This window comes from Fundulus heteroclitus, chromosome 9 (assembly GCF_011125445.2).
Source record: "Fundulus heteroclitus isolate FHET01 chromosome 9, MU-UCD_Fhet_4.1, whole genome shotgun sequence".
NCBI lineage: Eukaryota > Metazoa > Chordata > Actinopteri > Cyprinodontiformes > Fundulidae > Fundulus > Fundulus heteroclitus.
The window spans coordinates 29677856-29701824 of record NC_046369.1 but is presented as its reverse complement, the minus strand read 5'-3'; the positions used below and the strand labels follow the sequence as shown (position 1 = coordinate 29701824).

General features: G+C 41.9%; 1 protein-coding gene across 3 annotated transcripts in view; it reads right to left on the bottom strand.

Annotated features, from left to right (window-relative positions):
- Nucleotides 1-23969, bottom strand: part of dnm3a (dynamin 3a) — a 60858-nt gene that overhangs the window by 11040 nt on the left and 25849 nt on the right. For 2 of the 3 annotated variants that reach the window (XM_036141426.1, XM_036141428.1), the window contains 14 exons: nucleotides 23015-23088; nucleotides 22645-22794; nucleotides 22356-22559; nucleotides 18056-18154; nucleotides 9447-9607; nucleotides 9228-9370; nucleotides 9001-9136; nucleotides 8763-8830; nucleotides 8531-8669; nucleotides 7387-7473; nucleotides 7207-7277; nucleotides 7053-7113; nucleotides 6261-6287; nucleotides 3587-3700 (listed from right to left, as the gene is read on the bottom strand). In XM_036141426.1, coding sequence (XP_035997319.1) covers nucleotides 3587-3700; nucleotides 6261-6287; nucleotides 7053-7113; nucleotides 7207-7277; nucleotides 7387-7473; nucleotides 8531-8669; nucleotides 8763-8830; nucleotides 9001-9136; nucleotides 9228-9370; nucleotides 9447-9607; nucleotides 18056-18154; nucleotides 22356-22559; nucleotides 22645-22794; nucleotides 23015-23088 — 1534 coding nt within the window. The remainder of the gene's footprint in view (nucleotides 1-3586; nucleotides 3701-6260; nucleotides 6288-7052; nucleotides 7114-7206; nucleotides 7278-7386; nucleotides 7474-8530; nucleotides 8670-8762; nucleotides 8831-9000; nucleotides 9137-9227; nucleotides 9371-9446; nucleotides 9608-18055; nucleotides 18155-22355; nucleotides 22560-22644; nucleotides 22795-23014; nucleotides 23089-23969) is intronic. The other variant, XM_036141427.1, reaches the window with a different exon arrangement.

Sequence of the window (23969 nt, the reverse complement as noted above, 5' to 3'; positions counted from 1 at the left end):
CCTTTTCTCCCCTTTCGTTTTTTTTTTTTGTTTTTTTTTTCCAAAGAGGCCCACTTCCTGTAACAGACATTGCAAAAAAAAAAAAAATGACAGAACGCGATTGGCGCCCGTACAGCAACATCTGGGATCGCTTTAGGGAGAGGGGAGGGGACTGGAGCGAGTATAGGGTGCTCTGATGGGGTAGAAGTAGAAAGTATAGATGTAAAAAAGAGAGAAGGAGGCAGGATGACAGAGTGATAGAGGCAAGTAAACTTTACTATAACGTATGGCAGGAAACTTTGTGGAACATGGAAAGCTGAGGGGGCAGCGAAGAAGAAATGGCGAGAAAATCCAGACCACTGCAAAGTTGATTCCCCATGGGTTCCATCAATCCATATATGGCTGCTAAGTTCCTCCCTAACTCTCTCTCCTTCTCTCACTCCCCTTATTTCCTTATGCCTTCCTAGAGTGAACAGGCAGATCTCTGGCTGAATGAGCGAATGTGCCACGTCAAGACTGGATACTAAGCTCGGGACGCAGTCTGGCGGGCGGACAGCCGGCCCAAGAAGCGCCGACATCTGTGCGGGATAGACGCCTATAGGAGTGGATGTCCGACGCATGGGAAGATCCTTTGCCCCCTTGACCCGGCATCCAGACCGGATAGCAGCTGAACAACAGAGGAAACTCTTTCGCCGACTCTTCCTCCGCTTCTGGCGGGAGAGCTAGCCGACCGCCACTGATGGAAGAGGCGAGGCCGGAGAGAGGAGAAAACGAGAAGGGGGTCCTGCTCCGTCATCCCAGTGTTCAGACTACCTGTTCAGGATCTTTCTGGTGTACAGTAGTCTGCACATTGGTTAGACTGTGCATGGAAGGGCATCGGCGGCATCTGCTCGGAAAGGACAACATGACAACTAGCGCGTAGTCTTTGCTCGGGCGACCGTATGGTCCAGGGTTGTCGTGTTTCTTGCTTGACGGTGTGAAAATGTTTGAAGGGTGTGTTTAGTCTTAACATCTGTATCTTTAATACCTAGGAATCAACTCCACATGAGTACAAGAGATAGAAATGTTGTAGATTTTTGCAAGTCCGTAAATGTGGGGGGGAATGTTTAAAACAGAGAGTATTAGCCAAAGCAAGAGAATGCATAACTTTAAGCGACCACCGTTAATTTCTAAGCATTAAATATAAACGTCTTGATTCGAGAGCGTAAAGTGCGTTTTCGGTTTGGCTAAAATTTCTTTTTTTTTTTTTTGCGTTTTGCTTGAGTTTCTGCAAGCGCGTCCAGATTGCAACACAGCAGCTCTCGATCACAGCGTTTGTTCGTGAGTTAGGCAGGAATGTACAGAGCGCTTTTTTTTTTGTGCATACGTGTGTGGAAGTCGTCTTTGGTGGTTTCAGGGCGGCTGCGAAGTATTGTGCGTCCGGGCCGCGGTGTCTGAAGCCGTCGTCTAGTCTCCTTCCCTCGAAACTAATGGATTTGTGATATGGAACAGGCCTCTAGCACCCACGCTCACACACACAGAGGAGTGCATCTAGATTGAGTGTATATAGGCATGAGCCGTCTGTTTTTCTTCAGGATGCCTGGTGGAGCCCTGGCAGTGAAGGGGGGGGGGGGGGGGGTGGTGGTGCAGGAATGTGTGTCTGCTCAGTGTGCTGTTGAGTTTAAACTCTGAATTATTATTCTAGGACCTCAGTATGAGGTCAGCGTGGGGCGCAAAATGCATAGAAAGCAGATGAAATGCACAGCTGCTTTTATTTAAGCTCGGATACTTGTAATTAGCCGACACAAAGATGGTGAGTGGAGGTTGATAGGGGAGAAGAGAGTATGTGGAGAAGTAGAGAGGAGGAAGGTGGGATGGGGTGGTGTTGGAGGTTGGAGGTTGGGGGGGGGGGTGCATTGGTCAGGAGGGGGAGGTCTGCAGTATAGAAACAGCCATGTGGGATTTCTCTGGGCAGATCTTGGACGCTGGTGTTTGGACAAAGCTTCAGATTTTCCAGCCAGGAATGTGCACAGTCCCAGAGAGACTGCCAACCACAGAGGTGGAGGGGGGGAGTTGTAGGGGTGGTGGCAGACTGAGAGAGGCTGAAATAAAGGAGGAGTAAAAGGCAGCAGAGGCACAAGGAAAGAGAAAATAAAAGGCAGCAGTCAAAGAAAAAGAGAAATGTCTGTGGAGGTGGTGTAGGCGGGGGAGCGATGAGGGCGGGGAACAGAGTGAGAGGAGAAGCAGAGGTTTGATTTGTGTCGCCCCGTGCGCGTGCTCGCACAAAGGCCGCCGATCCGATCTGCCGCGATAACACGCGTGACTGGGAACGTAATCAGGCCTTCCAACCGCAAACAGCTGATAAGCCTCAAACCGGGGCGGGCCGGCGAGCTTTGACCAATAATTAGTCCTGCAGGGCCAAAACCCACTGATGCAACCAAGATGTAGACGGTGGTGAATCATTCGTGTCCCACGGAGATTTGCAAGCTGCAAGATATTGCGGGATTTTTTTTATGTGACAGAAAGACAATTAGTTCGCTTGTATTTATATTATTCCCGTGAATAAGTCGATATGCAAACGCTTAGAAAGGTCAGACCGGCGGAGGCCTCTGCAACACTCTGTGTACAATACGCATGCCTGGGGCTGCGTCTGGAACGCTGCGTTCAAGCAATCCAGTGTTTATCAGAAAAGTGATCGTGTGTGCGTCTGAGTGAGTGTATATTTTTCTCCGCTATTTGCATGCCACTTTGTTTACATCAGCGCCGACATGTGCTCTGTATGCTGTGTATACAACCCGGGCCGCTCAGTGTTAGTCTGTGTGTGTCTTTAGTTTGGCTTGGGGCCGCTCCAGCTGTGTCAAAGTGAGCCGCTCCAAATGCCTGAACTCCCAGAAGAGGAAGAAAAGGAGGAGTAAGGGGGAACGAGTGAGGGGAGGGGGCGGGGGGAGCGGGAGGAAGAGGGGGTAGCAGGCGGTGTCAGAGGAATGAATGGGAGAACCGGTGGGGGTCAATTGCAGGTCCAGGTGGCAGGAGAGGAAAGCAACAGTTTACTGGACAGAGGCAAGAGCTTCAAGATGCTCACAGCTTTTGGGTAAGGATGGGGCCTCATGGTCAGCTGCCCAACATGCTCTACAAACTATTTGACCACGGTTTATATAAAAGCATTGTATGGAAAGGTTTTGATAAACCACAACTTTTGCAGTTTGCTTAAGAGCAAAGTACAATTTATTAGCACTACCAATATTCTCCTCTTCAGGGTTTTCAATTGCAATCAGAATGTTTCGGGCCCTCTGCAGAAGCTGCTTTCCCCTTTTCCCCTTTCCAGTGACAGCGGCAGTGACCGGATGAGACTGTTGTGGTGTGTCTGCCTGTCTACACTTGCTGTGCAGACCTTCTGCTCCTGTACAGCAGGCACAGACAGGCAGACAGATGGCAGCCCCACTGACATCAGAGCGTCTCTGATCCCAAAAGCAGTCCCTTGCCACTCTGGCTAATCCTCTGGGCTCACCACTGAAACATACTCGTTGGAGCTGTGACGTGTTTGAATAAACTTTGGCTGGACCGGACTGCTGTGTTTTAGTGTCACTAACTGAACATAACAATAAAAGCGTCAACATCTTGGCCTCACCTCTCCATCTTTGTACCAGGACAGGCTCTCGGTAGAGAGGATGAACCAAAACTCCTTCGCTCCGCCCTTCATTATGCCAATGTTACTGATAGTTAGCCAGCCCTTGTGTATGACCTGCAAAACGACAACGAACAAAGGGGCTGAGACAGCACAATGACGGCGACCCAGAAGAGTTGATGGGCTCGGTTTGAAGAAGGCTGTAAGACAGTATGCAAAACACATACAGCGGGGAAAGTAACAATTGAACGTCTCAGTGTTTTTCCTCAGTAAATTTCTTCCCTGACGGGCCTATTGACACTCACACCAGATGATGGTAACAACCCATTTAATTGATACATGAACAAGAAATCAACAAAAGGCTCCATAAAATATGTGTAAGGCAGCGGAACGACACAGCAGGGGAAACGTATGACAATATAGTGTTAGAAAATGAAATGGAAAAAAATTATAGAAGCAAATAGATGAAGTCTGTTGTATTTAGAAATAATCCTTACCTCATATCAGTTCAAATTAATATTAACTGGTTAAATATTAATTGAGGGTCTGTAAAAAAAAAGTCTCTCATTACCGATCTATCACACAAGAAGCAGGTCATGATGGCTGAAAGTAAAGAGGTCACTCAAGATGATCGCAACTTCGCAGCCTTGACACGATTCTGGTTACAGGCATATTTCTACATTTCTGAGTGTTTCATTGAACCACCAGACGTGGATTAATAGTAACTTCACCGTTAACCAGTCACAACCAGAAGCTGCTTGCTAGATTTCTGACAGAAAAAAAAAACCCTAACTGGAATAGCTGTCCAGAGAGAGACTTCTTGTAGACAGCTCCGTAAAGACCCGGGCTAAGCAGTTACAGTTGTTTCTATTAAAACAATAATTAAACCAAGTATCGGCCTCAACTGCATTCCTGTCTGAGAACATTTACAGCACAGGACTCCCCCGCAGAAAAAAACGTATGTTGAAGCTTGCTGCAGAATATTTATAGAAGTCAATGGAATACAGATGAGATCTAAACTGAAGTGCACCAGGCGGTGCACAGATACACCCCTAGTGGTGCTCATGGGCACACGCCCTTCTGGCGTGGCCCGGTTGAGAAAAGCCCTGTCTGCTAGGAGCCCAAATCACTTTTTTATTCACCCATCATTTAAAATGAAAATGACCCTGTCTACAATCAATTACCCCCAAAGTGTTTTGATATTTGATGGGGATTTTTTGTGAGAATCCTGATCCACCGCTTGCACAAGCCCCCTCCTTGCCCCTCCCTCCTCCTCCTCCTCCACATATCCCTCATACAGGGTTTGAGCGCCAGACCAAACCGCTGCAACCGCCACACTTCTCCCCAAACCCGTAGCATCAGACAGACAGGTAATGATAGTGTTTCTGGATTTCCCAGTGTTGTTTGGTGCAAAATTAACCAAATCACTGAAAACTTTGCATGGCTTCTGACCCAATGTTTCCTATAAAAAAATAATAAAAAAGAGGGGGCATTTGGGTGTCACACCAGCTGACAACGCTAGCCATTTCATGCAAAGAACAGCCTACATGTTTTGTACTGAAGTAAGCCGTGATTTCAAACAGGGGGGGGGGGTGCGGGACAGCAGACAGAGAATTTAAAAATAGTTTTACGGTTAGTTTCATTTAAAATTATTCCTTTTTTTTTCTTTTTTTTATGTGAAACCCCAAGGGGAAAAAAGCATGATCGCAAACATTTTGCAGAAAGTTGTCAAGTGGCTCTTACAACAAAAAGTTGAAAAAGTACTAAAAATAGAAACAAACATTTAATATTATATAATTACAGCACAGGGGCCTATAATCTGTTGTGTATGGGGAAAGTCACCCTTTAGTCAAATATTTTTTTCCTAAATATTCTGTAGTTAAGTAGTTAATTATTACAAATAACTTAACGGGCGGACTAATTTATTAGATCATTTTGATTTCTTTGGATGTGTGAATTACTTGGGTTGTCCCGACATCTGGTCTGTATTTCATGTCAGTGGGGCTGTCAGAAATAAATTTACTTAGGAAACCACAGACGTCTTTGATACTTATCTTACCCACTGTAAGACAAATCGAATAGTCCTTGCTGATAGAAAAGAAATAAACAGTAAAACAGTTTATATGCAAGCGAGAAGAAGAAGCTTGTGCAAATTAGTCCGTTCTAAGACATTCACATTGGCCAAAACCCTGGATACTCTACCACCAGTTGGGCTTTAGTAAAGAAAACAATTGATAAACAGGTAAAGGCTTTGCAGTCAGCAAAGACTAAAGAGTACCAGCATATCTGGAAAACAAACACAGGATGGAAGAGTCCAGCATGGGTGACAAGACTATGCGCCGCAGAGGAAAGATGTGCCATGTGTAAAATCAGAGGAAACGGGATATAATGTCCTGATGTGGCACACACATCCTGCAAACAGGGGAAAACCCTTTTATAACATCTGTAAAGATTTTGAAAATAAGAAAAAAAGAACAACACATGCATATTGTTATGCTAGGGCAGTGTAGGCACTGTTGCAGAGAAAAGGGTGAAAACGCAATGAGGTCCAAAAGAAGCAGCATGCTGACCCGCAGCCTGTAAGCCTGAATCGGGCACACAGAACCTTTGACAGTAGTGGCAGCAGTGAAAAGAAAGAAAGAAAGAAAGAAAAAGCTAAAAAGGATTTTTCTCCTACTATTCGATTTGGGCGAGAAGCCACAGCCTGTAGAAAAGCAGAGGACAGAGTACCACCATTAACGTTAAGTTGGCCTTTTCCATCTGTCGAGTTCTTGGGGATTCCTCGCAGACACGGATCCTTTCTGCTGTAACGGCTCTGCGATTGAACACGTGAACGCATGAAGACGTTCTGTTTTTTTTCTTCCTGGGGCCGCGGTTACAATCTGCTGCTGCTGCTGCTGAACAAATACTGTCAGCTTCATACGCCAAGGTTCCTGATGCGAGGCCCGCCAAATGTGTTTTTGATTATTCCTGCTTTCGCGTAAATGTGTTGCACATAAATCACAGCAGACCGGGACAAAAAATGACTTGATTTCTGGGAAAAGCCCAAAGCTATTATGGCGGCGTGTCAGGATCCAAAAACTGCAGCACGCACACAAACAGGCTTATTTGAAGCTACCAGAACAGAACAACTCCCAATAATGTACAACACAATGACACAACTTGAAATATTAGGAGATAAGAAACTGATTTACAGTACAATAATTAATTATTACAGGGTTTAGTGGTATGGTTCAGTTTAAAATCTCTTAAACAACACCCTTTGGGGTTTTCTACCTGCTTTATTACTATCTAAGTAATTAGATAGTAATTGCTATCTATCATATCACTACCATTTGAAAACACATGTGAACATTTGTAATAGTCTGGAGAACCAGACAGACAACCTGCCACGAGGTCCTTTTACCTCCATCTATTCCTGTGATGTACAATAAATAACAGGAGATGAATATATCTGTTTAATCCTCACCTGGTTCTTCGCAAGCTGTGCCGAAGAGTTCATATTGCTTTGGTTGTTCACTTGCGGGGAGCTGAGACGGATAGATAGCAGCACATATTTTTACAGCTTTTTTTTTTTTTTCCCCCACTTTTCATTTCCCTATAATAGAAATTCAGTAACTCACTTAGTGAAGCCGATAAAGTCTTCGTGTTTGGTGTTTATGTAGGCCAGCTGGATGTCAACAAGCAGCAAGACCTGCACAGAGCAGACATTAATCAGAGAAATGGGCCGTTATGCACTTTGTTATTTCAGCTAAATTAGATCAAATATTTTTCTTTGCACTGGGTAAATGCGCGTGAACAACCTGGTCTCTGCATTTATTTTCCTGCTCTCGGATTTCAGTGATAATGATCCTCTCCGTCTCTTCTTGCAGTTGGGGAAAGGCGCTGAGCTGCGCGGGGGGAAAAATGGGAGCGGAAGTCACATATGGGACGGTTTCTGACAACAATTAAATATACAACAAGCGTCCCTTCCAAAAGTATTCATACCCCTTTACCATTGCTACATCGGTTTATGTTACAAGCACCAATTCCAATGTCATTTGTATGGGTTTCATGTGATAGTCCGAACCAAAGAAGGGCATTATTGTGAAGTGGAAGGAAAATGAGACATATTTCTAACATTTTTGTTATTATATATCTAAAAAGAGTTGACATGCATTTGTATTGAGTCCCCCATATTTAATACTCTGTTGAGCCACATTTTGTTGATATTATTTCGGGGGATGCCTTTCCCAGTTTTCCACAATTCTTTTTTTGGAAAATAAAGAAAGAAAAGATTGAATGGAAAGCATCTGTTAACATACATTTTCAGGTCAAAAAAATTAATCTGCTTTGATCTAAATCCTTTCATGTATCTCTGGTTCTATAAGGATGTTGTCCTTCAGGGAGCTGAACCTCCTTCTCCGTCTCAAGTCTTTTGGAGCCTCTAACAGGTTTGATTCCAGGACTAGCCTGTATTTTTGCTCCACCTATCTTCCGATCATATCTGATCAGCTTTTGTGTCCCTGATGGGGGGGAAAAAAAGGTATCCTCCCATCATGATGCTGCCGTCATGTTTCACTGCAACAATGTTATGTTCCAGTTTAAATCAAGCGTTGGTGTTCCTCCCAACCATGCAGGCCAACATTTTTAAGGTCGGTCTCTCTGGCCAGAGAACGTTCTTGCATCTCTTTGATAAATGTTATTTTTTATTTATTTTTTGGCCCTTGAGTGCTTTTGACTTGACAGAACCTTGGCCCACTAGCCAAAACGTTTGGACACGCCTGGTTTAGGAGGACAGCCGTGTCTTGGTAGGTTTGCGGCTGAGCCATACTCTCCCTTTTTGTTAAATGGATTGATCAGTGTTCTGTGAGAGGAAGCTGGGCATATTCTGCATTGATTTTTTGGGTGAATTCAAAACAAATTCTGTGGGTATGAATACATCTGCAAGGTGCTGTGTTTTCTCACCTTGCCAATACACTGGTACACAGTCGTGATCAGTTCCTGACTGACCATGTCAATGAATTTAATACACGGGTCTTTAAGACTTGATATCTGTTTCTTTACTATGGCTTCAAATGCCATATCCGGTGTAAACAAGCCTGTCCTGTGGAAAACAATACAATTATATTTTGGAAGAGAAAAACATTACAAACGAGTAAAGAGGGCAGAAGTTCATGCTCTGGACTTTGTACTGCACCTGACTCCATGAATGTTTCGGATGGCATAGTTGATCTCCTGGCGGAGCTTCCTCTCATCAGACTCAACCTTGGTACATGCAAGATAAGCCGGTAAGGGCATCACGCAAGGGGCATTACAGTTCAACATTACAGCTACTCAAGGTCATAAAATATTAGAGAACAGTCGTATTCCTGCACGCCAACTACAATATATGGACTGCAGATAAAACCCATGGCTTTCAAGTAAAAGACCCGTACCTTGATCAGTTCATTGGGGAAGCGCTCGTGAAAGATTTTATTGATCCGAGCCCCTCCTGAGAGATTCACCGTGTCTACTTTGTCACCAGACCCTTCGATTAGCTTCTCAAAGTCAACAGCCAGGCGCTGAACTAACCTAGAGGACAGAAACTCCCAGAATGGGACGGCTACATATACACATGCACATTTAAAAGTGTACATGAGCAGAAACGGACAGAGCGACTGACTGTAGTAGTGTCTTGGTCCTGCGTGCAGCGTCGTCTGGACTGAACTTCCTGTATTCTTCGGCCTCTTTATTCAGGGCCAGCAGCTGGCTCTGTAGGTGGCTGCGAAAGGCTGGCAGTTCATCCCGGATGTGGTTTGTCAGTTGCTGCAAACAAATGCTGTCAACACCTATACATAATGAGTTTCGACTGCCAAGTAAGCATGCGTGTGTTGACCTTAACCTGGTTGAGTATTCTTTGTAAATATGGGGTCCCCATGCGATCAGCCATGTGTTTGTAGGCCGGGTGGGACAGACAGAAATTTCTCTCTGATTCCAGAGCTGCCATGATGTCCTTTTTCCCATCAATGTCCTTCTGGCTGCGGTTCACAACCCCTATGTAACCTGGGGAGGAAGTAGAATACAATACAGCAGGCTAATATATAGAGACTTTAAAAATATCGAGATTTTTTTTAAGGAACATAAGATGAGACTATATCGTTTATATCAAAATGGTCTGTGTTGCATTAGAATGATACTTTTATGTATTCCAGTAGGTTATTCTTTTTAGCCGTTTTTCTTATTTATCTACAACTGTTTGTTAAAAAAATTAGCCTGTGAGAAATTTGTGATAAAGCTTTGATTCAGAGATGCCTTTTTATAATTACTTTATGAAAAGAAAAACATATCAAGATTAATATTGTATATTGGCATTTAGCCTAAAAACATCAAGTATATTATTTTTGGTCCGTATCTCAGAGCAGAATGAGCATCAAAGTCCCTTGGACGTTTTTTTTCCACATCTTGACACATTACATTTGCAAACTTTCATGGATTTAATTGGGATTTGATGTTACAAACCAAGACAAAGTAGTGCATAAGTATGAAGCAGAAGGAAAATTATAAATTTCTTTCAAAAGAAAAACGTTAAAAGTCTGGAGTGCTAAGTAAATTTTACGGCTAGCTTTACTGTAATGCCCTTAAATAAATCCCAGTGCAGCCAAGTGCCTTCAGAAATAACTTGTGACTAACTCAGTGTTACTATAAGCAGGTTATCAGTGAAGCCTCTTGACTTTTCTTAGAGAACAGCAGCAGTTAGACACTGGATAAAGCTGTGGAGAGGTTTAAAGTAGACTTAGGTTGTAAAACATTATCCCAAGCTTTGCATAACCCACAGGGCATTGGTTAATCCATCATCTGAACATGGAGAATTGCAAACCTGCAAAAACCCCATTTGCAATATAATGGTTTAGATCAAAGCTTTTTTGGATGTTAAATGGCCCAGTTAAAATATAAATATAAATCTATAACCCAAATCCAATTGATGAACATGTGCCAATACTTAAAATAATGCATGCTTTCCATCCAGTCTAACTGTGCTTGAGCTTTGAGAAACAATTTCAGTCTCTAGATGTGCAAAGCTGGTGGAGGCATACCCCAAAACTGCTGCAGCTTTGACTGCAGCGCAGGGAAATTCTACCACATATTGACTCAGGGGGGCTAAATACATTTGCACACAAGGCCTTTTAGATTTATATTTTTGAAAAAAAGTTGAAAAACATTTTTTCCCTTACACTTCACTATTATGCACTACTTTGTGATTGTCCTATTAAGCTAGAAATAAAACACATTGAAGTTTGTGGTTGTAATGTGAGCAAATGAGAAAAGATTCGAGCTTTATGAACACTTTTACAAGGTACAAAATCTTCTCATGTGAGACAGATTCAGCTTGCATTTTCTCGTTTGTCCTTGGGAACTCTTCCCAGACAGACATTTGTTCCATTATGACTGCAGTGGGAAATTTGTGTGTATGTCCAACAGCAGGGCATGTTGCATGAACTGGGCCAAATCCCTGACTTAGAACAGAGATAGCTGTAATAGCACCAGACTTCAAATGTAATGCTTCAGCTCAGTGCTGCTACATGAGCAGTTATATCAGTGGGCTCCCATGGCTAATGCATTTCCACTGCAGGAGAAGCATGAAGGATCCCAGCAACTGGTGGTGCTTTACCCCTTCTGTACGCCGCCCCCGGAAGCCTTCAGGCTCATGTCTCTTCCTCTCTCACAGAAGCGCTCGCTCCCTCTTGCACTCAAACTCTCCAGTCCACCAGGCATTCTGGTGGCTGTAAGTTCACATTATCCAGTTTTTTCACAAGAATCACAGGAATCTCACCATAGCATTGAGTTCTGGTCAATAAGTTTAATACACAGACTGGTTTGCTGGTTGTACTTTATGTTCAACAAGGATTGATGTCCAACTCAATTAAAAGCTGTTCTATTGAATAATATTCTGATTAATAAAAAAAAATTAAGTTCTTGATTTAAATAGTCCATGTTTACAAACATCTTTATCTAGAGGCCCATTTTGTTGTCAAAGTCAAAATCAAATCGCAATTTTGGTTGAAATTTATCATAGGCAGAACCCAATCATTTCTGCTCCGAGTTGAGACGCAGTGGCTCTTTTAGCACCTGATCTGCACAGCGATAAAACCGATTGATTTGTTGTTTTTATATGTTTAAAAAGACATGATAAATTAAACTGAAAAAAATAATCACATTAAATCACAATACTAAGATAGATAATCGCAATTAGATTATTTTCCAAAATCGTTCAGCCCTACCTGTAACTTCCTGCTTCAGCGCCTCTGAAGGCTACTGGCAACACTGCACTGCCACAAAATTAAACAGTCTCCCGCTGTGTTTTGGAATCTGATAGCAGACCACGGTAGATAGGGATGGGAATCGAAAACCGGTTCTTGTTCAGAACCAGTTCTGTGTTTTCCAATTCCGTGGCACCATTTGGCAGCTCGCTAAACGATTCTCTTTTCGATTCCGTCGTGCCGCGGCTCTTAGCAGCACAACGTTAGCACGACGTTTTTTTACGCAAGTTACGTCACGTTTTATACGCAAGTTACGCACACGGCGTTCAGTAAGCACGTGTGCGTAACTTGCGCACGACGTGACCAGGCTTTAAAGCAAAACAAAAAAAATGCCGCCCCATCGGGGGAAGCGGTCGAAAGTTTGGTTTCATTTTAAGGAAGAGAAAGATGGCAACAAGGCGCTTTGCAATCATTGCAAAATGGCATATACATCCGCGGGAGGAAATAGATCCAACTGGCAGAAACACCTGAAACACCGGACAGAAGCTAAAGTTACGACCAGCATGGAAGGCAACTCTGGTGGTAAGTAGCTAGTTTTACATCACTGGTTGGTTCCTAGTAAATCATATGCCATTTCTGGAAATAAACCTATTTCCTACCTCTCTTTGGGGTTATTAAGGGAGTGTGCCTTTATCGTTAATCCAGCCCTTCATTGCTAGCCTGTTTAATTAGAACTACTGGTAGCTGGAATTCTTACATGATTCTAGCTATTGCAGTGGATGTAACGAAACATGCTAAGTTGCTCCGCAGTTCAGGGGGCGAGAGAAAGGTGATGCTCGTTTATTTAAATCAGGGGGAGACAAGTTTATTTCCCAAAATTGTACAGTAATGCTTTTTCATTAAACGGATGCCTTCTCTGTTAGATTTACATGACTGAGGTTATCTAAAGGGAGATTAATAAGCAACTGTCACAACAAACTTACATTTTCTTGTATTCTAAGCAACTCATCTACTGTATTTAAGTTTATTCTTATATTCCTTTTTTTATTTAAACAAATATAAATGTTACTCCAGTTGCACATTTGCTATGGACATCTTGACCGTGTTAGTTTGTAAGGTCATGTGATAGTTAAGTAAACTGTTTGTTCTCCTTTTTTCCCCAAATTGGAATCGAAAAGAGAATCGAAAAGGAATCGAATCGTTTCACAGAATCGATAAGGGAATCGGAATCGTGAAAATCTTTTCAATTCCCAACCCTAACGGTAGACCAGCAGACTGAAAAGACATGGAGTTACGTGTGAAGACCAGGGCCCGTATTCACAAAGATTCTCAGAGTCCTCTCAGACAGCTCCTGTCTTAGGCTAAAAGTTCCTATCAATGAGTCTTAGTTTAAAAGTAATTCAGATAGCTCCAGAGAGCAACTCTGAGGAAGGAAATTACAAAATTTTTCATCTCAGTGAGGAGGTGTGGTTGACCCCGTTGCTAGGTGTGACGCTGTCTTTTAAGAGCTGTGATTGGTTGATAGTACAAGACGACCCATGCGCTCCTAGAAGGTGAGAAATTACACTGGATTAAGAAATGTGTGTCATGGTGATGAAAACTAGCAACATTTATTGTTTGTCACCAGGGATGTGCTGGAGCACCTGTTCTTTTTCTTCTGTACAAAAAAGTGCTCTCCTGAAATTTGTTCTCTTGTTTCTTTTTCATTTTATCTTTTACAGTGGCATGTGGCGAGGTAACTTTTCTGGATTTAAAAGCTTATTTTATCAGTGAACCACATTTTCTGTAAATTTGCCCGATAAGAACTTCCCCCCCTGCCTTGTCGTGCCTCTCTCAAAGGCAACACAATGCGCGCAGCAGACAGGTGGACAGACACGCGGTGGTGCAGTAGCAGCGCCTCCTCTCCTCTCACCTCCCCCGCTGTGTATTAGAGCCCTGCCCTGGTGGAGGTCCGTCTAACCTTCCAGGTAACAAACATAACCCGTGCATTTGCTTCCTAAACCGCAGATGAACAGGTTCAAAACTTCACTTGCTTCAAATGTATAAGCCAGCTAAGGATACCTTCCTGCTAAGTCTCCCCCTACATAGAAGTCATGGTCTTCTATTTGGCTTATGCCATTTTTATACAAAAGACAAGTTAGCTCTGTCTGTTAAACATTTCATTTAAATACATTCTAGGCAAAATGAGCTAAATATTGACTATTAATAATTCCTTTTTTAAAGTTTCTTAAATGTGAGGCAGGTAGGCTAAGTTGTATTTTCTATTTGTGTGTGGGAAAATATGTCATGGACAGTGAGTTTTAATGTGTAAATAGATGCAGATGTATATATGATACTTCTTATGACCATATTCTCTGCTGTTGGTTTCATTTTGACTACAAATATTTTACAACTCTTTTTCTGATTATAGATAAAAGCTGAATAGTCAGTAGTTGTTTAAGGACATATTCCCTTTGATCAGTGGCACTATTTTAGACATGATTAATCTATCCTTAGTAAATGGATATGTACCACAGGTTTTGAAAGTAGCTGTTATTAAACCTTTACTTAAGAAACCTTCTCTTGATCAAGATGAGTTAGTAAATTACAGACCTATATCTAATCTTCTTTTCTTATCTAAAATTCTTGAGAAATTAGTTGGTAATCAACTTTGTGAACATTTACAAAGTAATGGCCTACTTGAGGAGTTTCAGTCAGGCTTCAGAGCTCATCATAGCACTGAAACAGCTCTGGTGAAGGTCACTAATGATATTCTCATGGCCTCAGATAATGGACTTGTGTCTATACTTGTCCTGTTAGATCTCAGTGCTGCGTTTGATACAGTTGATCACAATATTCTCCTACAAAGACTTGAACATACTGTAGGGATTAAGGGAAAAGCATTAGGCTGGTTTAAATCTTATCTGTCGGACAGATTCCAATTTGTTCATGTTAATAATAAATCTTCCTCAAACTCTAGGGTCACCTGTGGAGTACCACAGGGTTCAGTCCTTGGACCAATTCTCTTTACTATATATATGCTTCCGATAGGCAAAATTATCAGACAGCATGGGATTAATTTCCACTGTTATGCTGATGATACTCAGCTATATTTATCCATAAATCCTGATGAATCCAATCAATTACTTCGACTGCAGTCATGTCTTGATGACATCAAAAGCTGGATGACTTTAAATTTCCTGCATCTAAATTCTGACAAGACCGAAGTTTTAATCTTTGGGCCAGAGTCCTCAAAAAATAAACTTCTTAACCAATCACTTAATCTGGGTGGCATTAACCTGGCCTCTGGTAATAAAGTAAAAAATCTTGGTGTTATTTTTGACCAAGACATGTCATTTAAATCCCATATTAAACAGGTTTCCAGAGTTTCCTTTTTTCACCTCCGGAATATCGCCAGAATTAAAAACATTCTGTCCAGGAGTGATGCTGAAAAACTGGTCCATGCATTTGTTACTTCAAGGCTGGACTATTGTAATTCTTTACTATCAGGAATTACACAAAATGCAGTTCAAAGCCTTCAGCTGATCCAAAATGCTGCAGCAAGAGTTCTGATGAAAATCAACAAGAGGGATCATATTTCTCCAATTTTAGCTTCCCTTCATTGGCTTCCTGTTAAATCAAGAATAGAATTTAAAATTCTTCTTCTAACATATAAAGCCCTTCATAATCAAACTCCATCATATATCAGAGCTCTGATTACCCCGTATGTTCCTAACAGAGCACTTCGCTCTCAGACCGCAGGTCTGCTGGTGGTTCCTAGAGTCTCTAAAAGTAGAATGGGAGGCAGATCCTTTAGCTATCAGGCTCCTCTCCTGTGGAACCAACTCCCAGTTTTGGTCCGTGAGGCAGACACCCTGTCTACTTTTAAGACTAGGCTTAAAACTTTTCTTTTTGACAAAAATTATAACTAGTGACTCATGTTACTCTCAGCTACCTTTATAGTTTTACTGCTATAGGCTTAGGTTACTGGAGTATATCAGGATCTAATTTTCTCACTACATTGAGTTCTACTGTTCTTCAATTATGCATTATGTGTTGTCATTTCTGCTTTAACTTTCTGTTCTCTCTCTTTTCTCTTCATAGTAGGTACACCTGGTCTGGCGTTCTGTTAACTGTGACATCATCCAGAGAAGACGGCTCACCCGCTACTACCATCTAATGTAGAACAGATTACTAGATCAATGTGTGCTTCTGTGCTTTTTTGTTTCTCTTGTTGTGTCTCTGTTCTGTCTTCTGTAACCCCAGTCGGTCGAGGCAGATGACCGTTCATACTGAGCCCGGTTCTGCCGGAGGTTTTTTTTTCCCGTTAATGGGTGGTTTTTCTTCCCACTGTCGCTTCATGCTTGCTCAGTATGAGGGATTGCAGCAAAGCCATGTACAATGCAGATGACTCTTCCTGTGGCTCTACGCTTCCCCAGGAGTGAATGCTGCTTGTCGGGACTTTGATGCAATCAACTGGTTTCCTTATATAGGACATTTTTGATCAATCTGTATAATCTGACCCAATCTGTATAATATGATTGAACTTGACTTTGTAAAGTGCCTTGAGATGACATGTTTCATGATTTGGCGCTATATAAATAAAATTGAATTGAATTGAATTGAATAGTTCCTCAGAATTTTGAAGATAAGTCATGTGACCCATACCTGGTAAATTTGTCAGTGTAACCTGCTTTGTTACAGCATAAGGTTATATGGTGCAGATGATATGTTGTGATAAAAGTACAGAATGATGTAATTCAGACAAACACATTGTGCTCACTGTGTAAAAAGAAGACAAAAAAAGGTAATGTTAGTTTCAAATCCAGAAGGTTTAGCTTAAAGGCTGGTTGTGAATCACTAATCTAACCTTTAATCAATTTATATTAGTTATGTTGCTTTATTAATTTTAAGAATTTTGTAAAATGCACCTAAGATGTATCTTTGTTTGGAGTTGATTTTTTCCCCCGGGTGGTGCGACAGTTTAATACTTTGCTCTGCTGTTGCCAGTTTGATTGTTTGAGAAACCAACCTGTAGTGTGGAACATTATTAAAAATCTGTGTGTGCAGACATTTTTTGGGGAAAAAGGCACCTTGCGCAGTTTGTCACACAGCATCAATCAAACCAATGTTTTAAAGCACCTTATTTAGATCCTTTTCATCATTTTGAATTGCTTATTGTTATGACTTGCCTGTCATTTTACTACCTTATCTATTTGATATTAATGTGCACTCACCCCATCAGCATTTTACTGGGACTGCCTGCTTGTATAAAGTGGTAATATTTGGCAAAATGACCAACATGAATGGAGGGGGAATTAAATGGAATATAAGCGAACAGCAGCACATCTGTCCGCTCAGCTCTGGGAGGAGAAATGTTAAAATTTAAATCAGTCCCCGGATCACGACACAAAGAGTTTAAAGTGAACTGCTGTAGATCAATGTGACACAGCACGACAAGTGAAAAGAAGCGCTCCGTGCAGCAATCAAAGCGAGGAGATGGCATCACACAAGCAAACGGCTAGATGACCATTTATGCAGTACAGAAAATGCTTTCTCACCTCTTATACTTTAACCCGTCAGGCCGCTGAAACTAATTAATTTCCCCCTATAGGGATGATAAAGTCTAAATTTATCTAAATATTATAATTGTATGATTGTTAAAGAAGTTTATGTCCTTTTTTTGCTCCAGTGTTTAGGTGGTGGATCAACCAATCAGCTCTCTCTTCCCTGCTTAAGACACAATTAGCCTCGATAAAAGTCCTCATCACTACTCCTAACATTTTGTCATGCTAGGAGCTCTCTGAAGGCCTAAGATGCTTTGTGAATAACTTTTATCTTGCTGAGGTAAAATTCTAAGAAAAATCTTAGAATTCGGGAAATTCTAAGATTCTTTCTAAAATGACGTTAGTAAGAGCCACATTCACTCCTCTATGTTAAATCCTACATCCGAGAACCAAAAATATATCTGATCAGGCAAGTGTCATATCTATTTTGATTTGTTGTAACGGCAGTCTGACCTCAGTCTGCCGTAACCTAGAATTCATTCAGCGATAAATTCGACCCTGTAAAGTTACACAGGTGACTTTTTTAGACGGGCCAGCCCCACGGAGCACCTTTACGCGTCAAGTGCTGTATGTTGTTATGAGAAATAATTTAATATATCTCAAATGAAGCTAATACTTGGGTCAAAATGTACACGGTGCTGCTTTAAAGTGGATTTGTGACAAGAAATAAAAGGTGAGAACAATGATTTTCTTTTCTGTCAACACACCTCTGCGCAAGGGGAGTAACCGGTTTTCTAGGATTTCCCTTGCATCAGTTCCTTTGTCCATCAGATCCAGTTTCGTGATCACGCCGATGGTCCGCTGACCTAGGGCGAGAAAAAAAAAGGATTTTCATGTTTCACGAGAACAATTTTATATCAGCTTTCAAATACATTCTAGTCCAAACGACTGTGGAGCATGTTATTCTTTTTATTAACCAAGAGGGTTTTCATGAGAAATGCTTCTTTGTTTTCACACAGCTCAGATATCCTCTGCTCGGCTTCATAGTTGTGTTCAGTTCAGCCTCGGTGTTTGTTAGACCTGCATTCCTGGGATGTTAGTTATCATTTTAACCGTTATAGCCATGGCTCACCTGACAAGCACCAGAACTTCAGAACAGGGAAGATATGGCTGCTGGTATACTACAACTCACATCTAGACTATGCGGCAATGAAGCTTTAAAGTGACATCACTGATTCCACTGTCTCAGTCCTCATTTTAATTATGAACCTTATTGATTTTTATTTGTTTTATGTTTTGTCATGATTTTAATTATCCTTTTCTGTTGATTTAATTCATATTCAAAGTTATTAGATGTATCTTGCACCGTCGAAAATAAGGGTTATCTCCTAATGGGATTTCAGAAGATTAAATAAGAAAGAAAGAAAGAAATTCCTGCACTCCAGCCCCTATCGTTGCACACAGGCTTCTTTTTTGTTTATTTGTTACTTTATCTACATTTTCGTGACTTCTTACATCCTAATTAAGCCCAGTATTGTAATGAAGCAACCAGTTTGAATTTCTTTTCACTTTATTTGGTATGAAAAACTACCAGAAACAAACTTATCCATCTTAACACATCCTTTAAAAAAATGAAAGTAATTATGAATCTGTCATTTTCATCTTTCATATATGTAAACTACCCATGACACTGTGATGCTTCTCCTGTCACGCATCCTGAGTGTCAACATGCCTTTGGTACAATTGAAGCCCTCCTTGCACGGGTTACTGCTCTCGCCGCCTCTGACCTCACTGAGCCTTTTAAACACAAAGATGACGCTGGTGCTGTAAGGGCTGGTGTAGTGCTGCTACAAGAAGACAGCACTAGCACTGATCGTCTGGTTTATTACTTCTCCCGTACATGATCCCTTCTTGTTCCTAACCCACATGCAGAACCAAACCAACGGCTCATGCGGTGGCTTTGCTTTTCCAAGATTTCCGATTGGACATTCCTCTGAAAAAGGGCCAGAAAGTGTCATGGCAAACCCATTGTCCAGGTTTGAAGTGTGAGCCTGTAAGTTTCTAGTATGGGTCCTGTGTATAAAGGCGAGGGATGTTACAACCCTGGGCCTGTACTACCTCCATCCTCTTGTGGTTTTCTTTGTATTTTCTGTACTCCCTTTCGATAGGGGAACTTTCCTCCTTTTAATATATCTTCAGTTGCTGATTGGCTTCCTAACTCTAATGGTGGATTATCCGCCTGGCCTTCAGGGTTGCCTGTCCAAAGATGATTGGCTTGAAGAGGCCTGGAGAGCACCGCCCACCCAACAGCTGCTGCCAATGAGGAGGCCGGATGACTGAGAGGAAGACTGAAAAGCCAGCTCTACCCTTCAGTCAGAGCTGCTGTGCTTCATGTGCAGTATGGCATTGCTTGCTTGCTATGTTGGTCTTCTTTCTGTGGTTTTCTTGGCTTTCTTTCAGCTATTTTGTGACTTTTGTAGCTAAGAGACTGTGGAAAAACTCCATTGGTGGTTTGAGCCACTGGTTTTAGTTTCTTCCTCTTTGCAATTCGGGCTGCGTATTTTGTTTTCTTTTGGATATTTCACTTTTATGCTCAATTAGTATTGGTTTACTCTAAAGAAGAGGGTCTTTTTGTTGTTGTTTTTTAGTTAATTTTTTTAGGGGAACAGAGTATTGCTGCATTTTTGGTTTATTGTTTTACGCTCATTCATTGAAAATAAATTGTTACCTATTCACTCAAAAGAAACAACCTTTTGGGTTTGTCATTTGCGTTGCGTCCACAACAAGCCGGGACGTAACAACACTTATTCGTGGTTAAGATGTGTAAAAGGCTTTAAGATAAATAGCAGCAAAATCCCACACTGAAAATTTCAAAAATTCAAACTTTGATTTGAAAACATTTATTTGATAAAACCAGCCCAAATTAAAATCCGTATTATTTACAAAAATATCTCTCAAACCATCTCGCAAGGTTGGAACATACAGAAAAGGATCTTCTTACATTCCTAACATTACATTGATCTATAGATCACCCAGTCATGAAACCTCTTTTATGCGTGCTTCTCTTCTTCAGTTCACGCCACATGTTAGTTGACATATGTTTTGTTGTTTTGGCCGAATGTTTTAGATCATTATGCTGCTGAAAGACTTTGTGATGACTCATTTTTCCATTTTTTTTCAGCAGAGATCGTTAGATTGGTATTTAAAATGCTTAGGGGTCTCATTTATAAACCTTTGTGTGGAATCCACACCAAAAATGTACGTACGGCAAGAAAAACAACCTGATTTATAAAACAATGCGCACACACAGCAGCGTCCAATTTCCCTTTATAGATCACAGTTTTACCTGAGCGTACCTGGTTCGGCCTCACGTTCTGCCCTCTACACGCCCAGATTCAAACATAAATGGTCAGTGCAAAGCACCCCATGAATGCTAATGTGTATTAAAAATGGGTCAGTTGATCTATTTTCTACTGTGAAAGGGCAACCACAGAGAAAAAACAAAGAAACTGTGAACAAAAAATCACAGAGAGGAGTTTTTTAAATGTGTAACTCAGAGGTAAAAGCACAGATGTTGTTCAGCATTAAAATAACAAGTCGACTGGATTGAAGTTTTAAACGCCGTATCACATTATCGACAATCTGAGGAGGGAGGGAGACCAGGAGGAACGAGAGGTTTCCCCCCCAGGTGATAAAGATGACGTCTCCAGAATGAGCGTACGCATGAGTCAGAGTTACCATGAGGACTGAGCATTTTCCCGTTTTTTTTTTTTTTAATACATCCCAACTTTTGCATGGAAAGTGCCGCATGCAAGACCCCATTTTGTGCTTACGTAAGCTTTATAAATGAGACACCCGGCCTTTTAAAGATTGTGTGCCCTCTAACAAGGTCCCCACAGTCTTTTGAAAAGTAATAGGCCCACAGCATCACATTTCCTCCACCATACGTAAACTTTGTTTTACACTAGACCCACCTGGGGGGTGTTTGATGCTGAAAAAGCCAATCTTAGTCTTATCTGAGCCTGCGGTTACCGTTAGTCTGATTGTAGGGTGTAGCACACTCCCAGTTTTTATAAACGTTAAGCCAGGACAGAAAAGGCTTGTTTCTGTCATGCCTCCCTAAAAGCTGCTGGATGGCATATAGAAAGCATCTAAGGGTTGCTGATGACCCCATAATGCCACTCTTCGCTGTTGTTCTCAAACAAAGATTTTCTTTACCCTCTTCCTAACTCTACAGGGTGGCAAAAAAGACAACCTTGTTGGTAACGATTCCCGTTGCTGTCTTGTAGACATGTGTAACAGGAAATGTTTGGTTTTGGGTGTCGATAGAGGAGAAAAGTCATTTTTATGACAGGGGCATTGTCACATTAGAATAACATTAACTAATTGTGGCACTGGTGATTTTGTGGAAAACAATTATTTCTTTCATTGTCATTTTCCCCCACTGTGCTCAAATTACAAAGTTGTTTTATACTTATTTACATAACTTTTCTTTAGATTTATATCTCTGCTCTGAGTAATATTGTGGCTTTTTTTTTTTGTTGAAGCGTTGTTAAAAAACAACACATTCCCCCTTGGAGAGTCTTGATCTGGTTGATCTATCCTGGCTACTAATCAGCCCAGCTTGGTTAACCAGTCAGTCTGTCAGTAGAGGATTCTTTGACACTGTCATTGGTCCATATCGGTCTGGTATTTCATGGGCCGGAGAAGTTTTCCATCGAGAACAAGAATTCAACGAGCAAGAAAAAGACGTAAAAGGAGCACCAAAAATACACAAATGCAACTAAATACTGAAATACAATTATTAAGTAGAGTGGAGTCGATCTAATGTATAAATGCGTCTTCCCTGTCGGGTGGAAAATGATTTAAATAACAGCCGTACCATACCTAAGGTGGATAATAAAGAAAAAATATAAAAGCTAAAAGAAATATGTTCTCCCTGATAGCAGGATGAGCAGGATTATGAAGCTCAGACACAATTTTACAATCAACAAACTCCTGTTGTGTAGCGAAATTAGCAATATAGAAAACAGTATATATTTAAGTCTCCACAGAGGTGCAGCATACCTTGCGGATCAACGTCTTTGGCCAGCTTAAGTGCATCTGAGTTGGCCAGGTCCGTGTTGGCCGGCGTGACAGCCAGAACGAGACAGTTCTCCTTGCAGATGTACTGCATGATGATGTCTCGTATCTGGTACTCTATGTCTGCCGGCTGGTCCCCCACAGGTACCTTGGTGATGCCGGGCAAGTCCACGAGCGTCAGGTTCAGCACTGCACGCGCAGAGCGAGGAATGGGTTATACCAGAGAACTAGATGATATGTAGGCGATGTGTAATGAGAAGAAAAGCTGCGTTACCGTGAGGTGAGTGAATCTTGAGGGTGATGGGGACAGGAGAGATGCCTTTATTCGACCCTGTGAGCCTGCATGTCTCTGCCTCAATTTCCCGGCGGATCTCGTCGAAATCTGTGAACTTCTTTCCCTTGCAGTGGAAGAATTCCCCGTATTCTGGAAGGATAGTAAGCAAAAGAAATCAAAGTCAGAACAGCTCTTCTTAGTGAGGCCACGGCGATGCGGCGGTACAGCCAATCTACTTCTGTTTTATTTAAGGAGAAAAAGTGAAGAGTGGTCTGCACTGAACTCCAGCGTTTCAGGACGTAACATACGCTGCCATCTAGTGGCAGCCACAAATCCACGCTAGAGAAGGAACACATGAACTGCTGCTTACCTTTGTTTGAGTTCAGCAGCTGGAGGATTAAAGGTCTCCGTGTGACAATTCCTGAACCCCGTGGAAGGAAGTCTCTGTTGGATAGGGAAGACCAGTTTGGGAAAAATAAATATATGCACACACACACACACACAGACAAACTACAGGCGATCAGCAGCCAGTGGCCCTTTCTACATATTCAGAAACATCACTTTCATTTCCTTTGGGACAAGCCAAGCTATGACAGCTTAAGTGATTGTGATGAAATCATGACTCCCTGATAGAAACTGCCCTTCGTGAAATCTGCGTGGCATTCAAAATATGAAACAAATTGGTTTCCGCCAGACGCAGAGATTAGTGTTTGGGGTGCAAAAAATAGCTCTCCTCTTTCCTATTAAAATCCAGGAAGTTTGTTTTACTACATCCTGTCCGCGGTCAGACAGCTGCCGCAGTCCCACACAATCAAAACACAACCCTAAAACAAAGGGCTGAGATATCAGCACGAAACGCGCGTGGAAACCGGTGTGTTCGTCACGATGGCTGAATCTATTCACACAAACCCGCTTTTCATCATATTTTTAGAAGCATGAAACCTTCAGAGAAAAGATGGGACAAAATAAAGCTTTGTTCAGACCCTTGTTGCTCGTCTGAATACCTCGCAAGCTGGCTAGAACTGTGCTCCAGGAGTCACTTTGACCTCAGTCCTCTTTACCGCCCTTTGACAACGCCTGTGTGTGAGATAAAGCGCTGCTCTGGGCTATGTCATGCCGCCACGTTCGACATCCGCCACTTCAGATGGGCCAGAGCGCTCTATCGGACTCCAGGACGTGAAAACCGCCATCACGCACACTGCGAGATGCCAGTGAAATATTTGTTTCACTTCAGGAAACACTGAGCATGTCCTGGTTCCTGTGACGCCCTTGTTGTTTAACGCTAACAATACAAGTCCCCCCCACAGCACGTTACGAATGAAGGC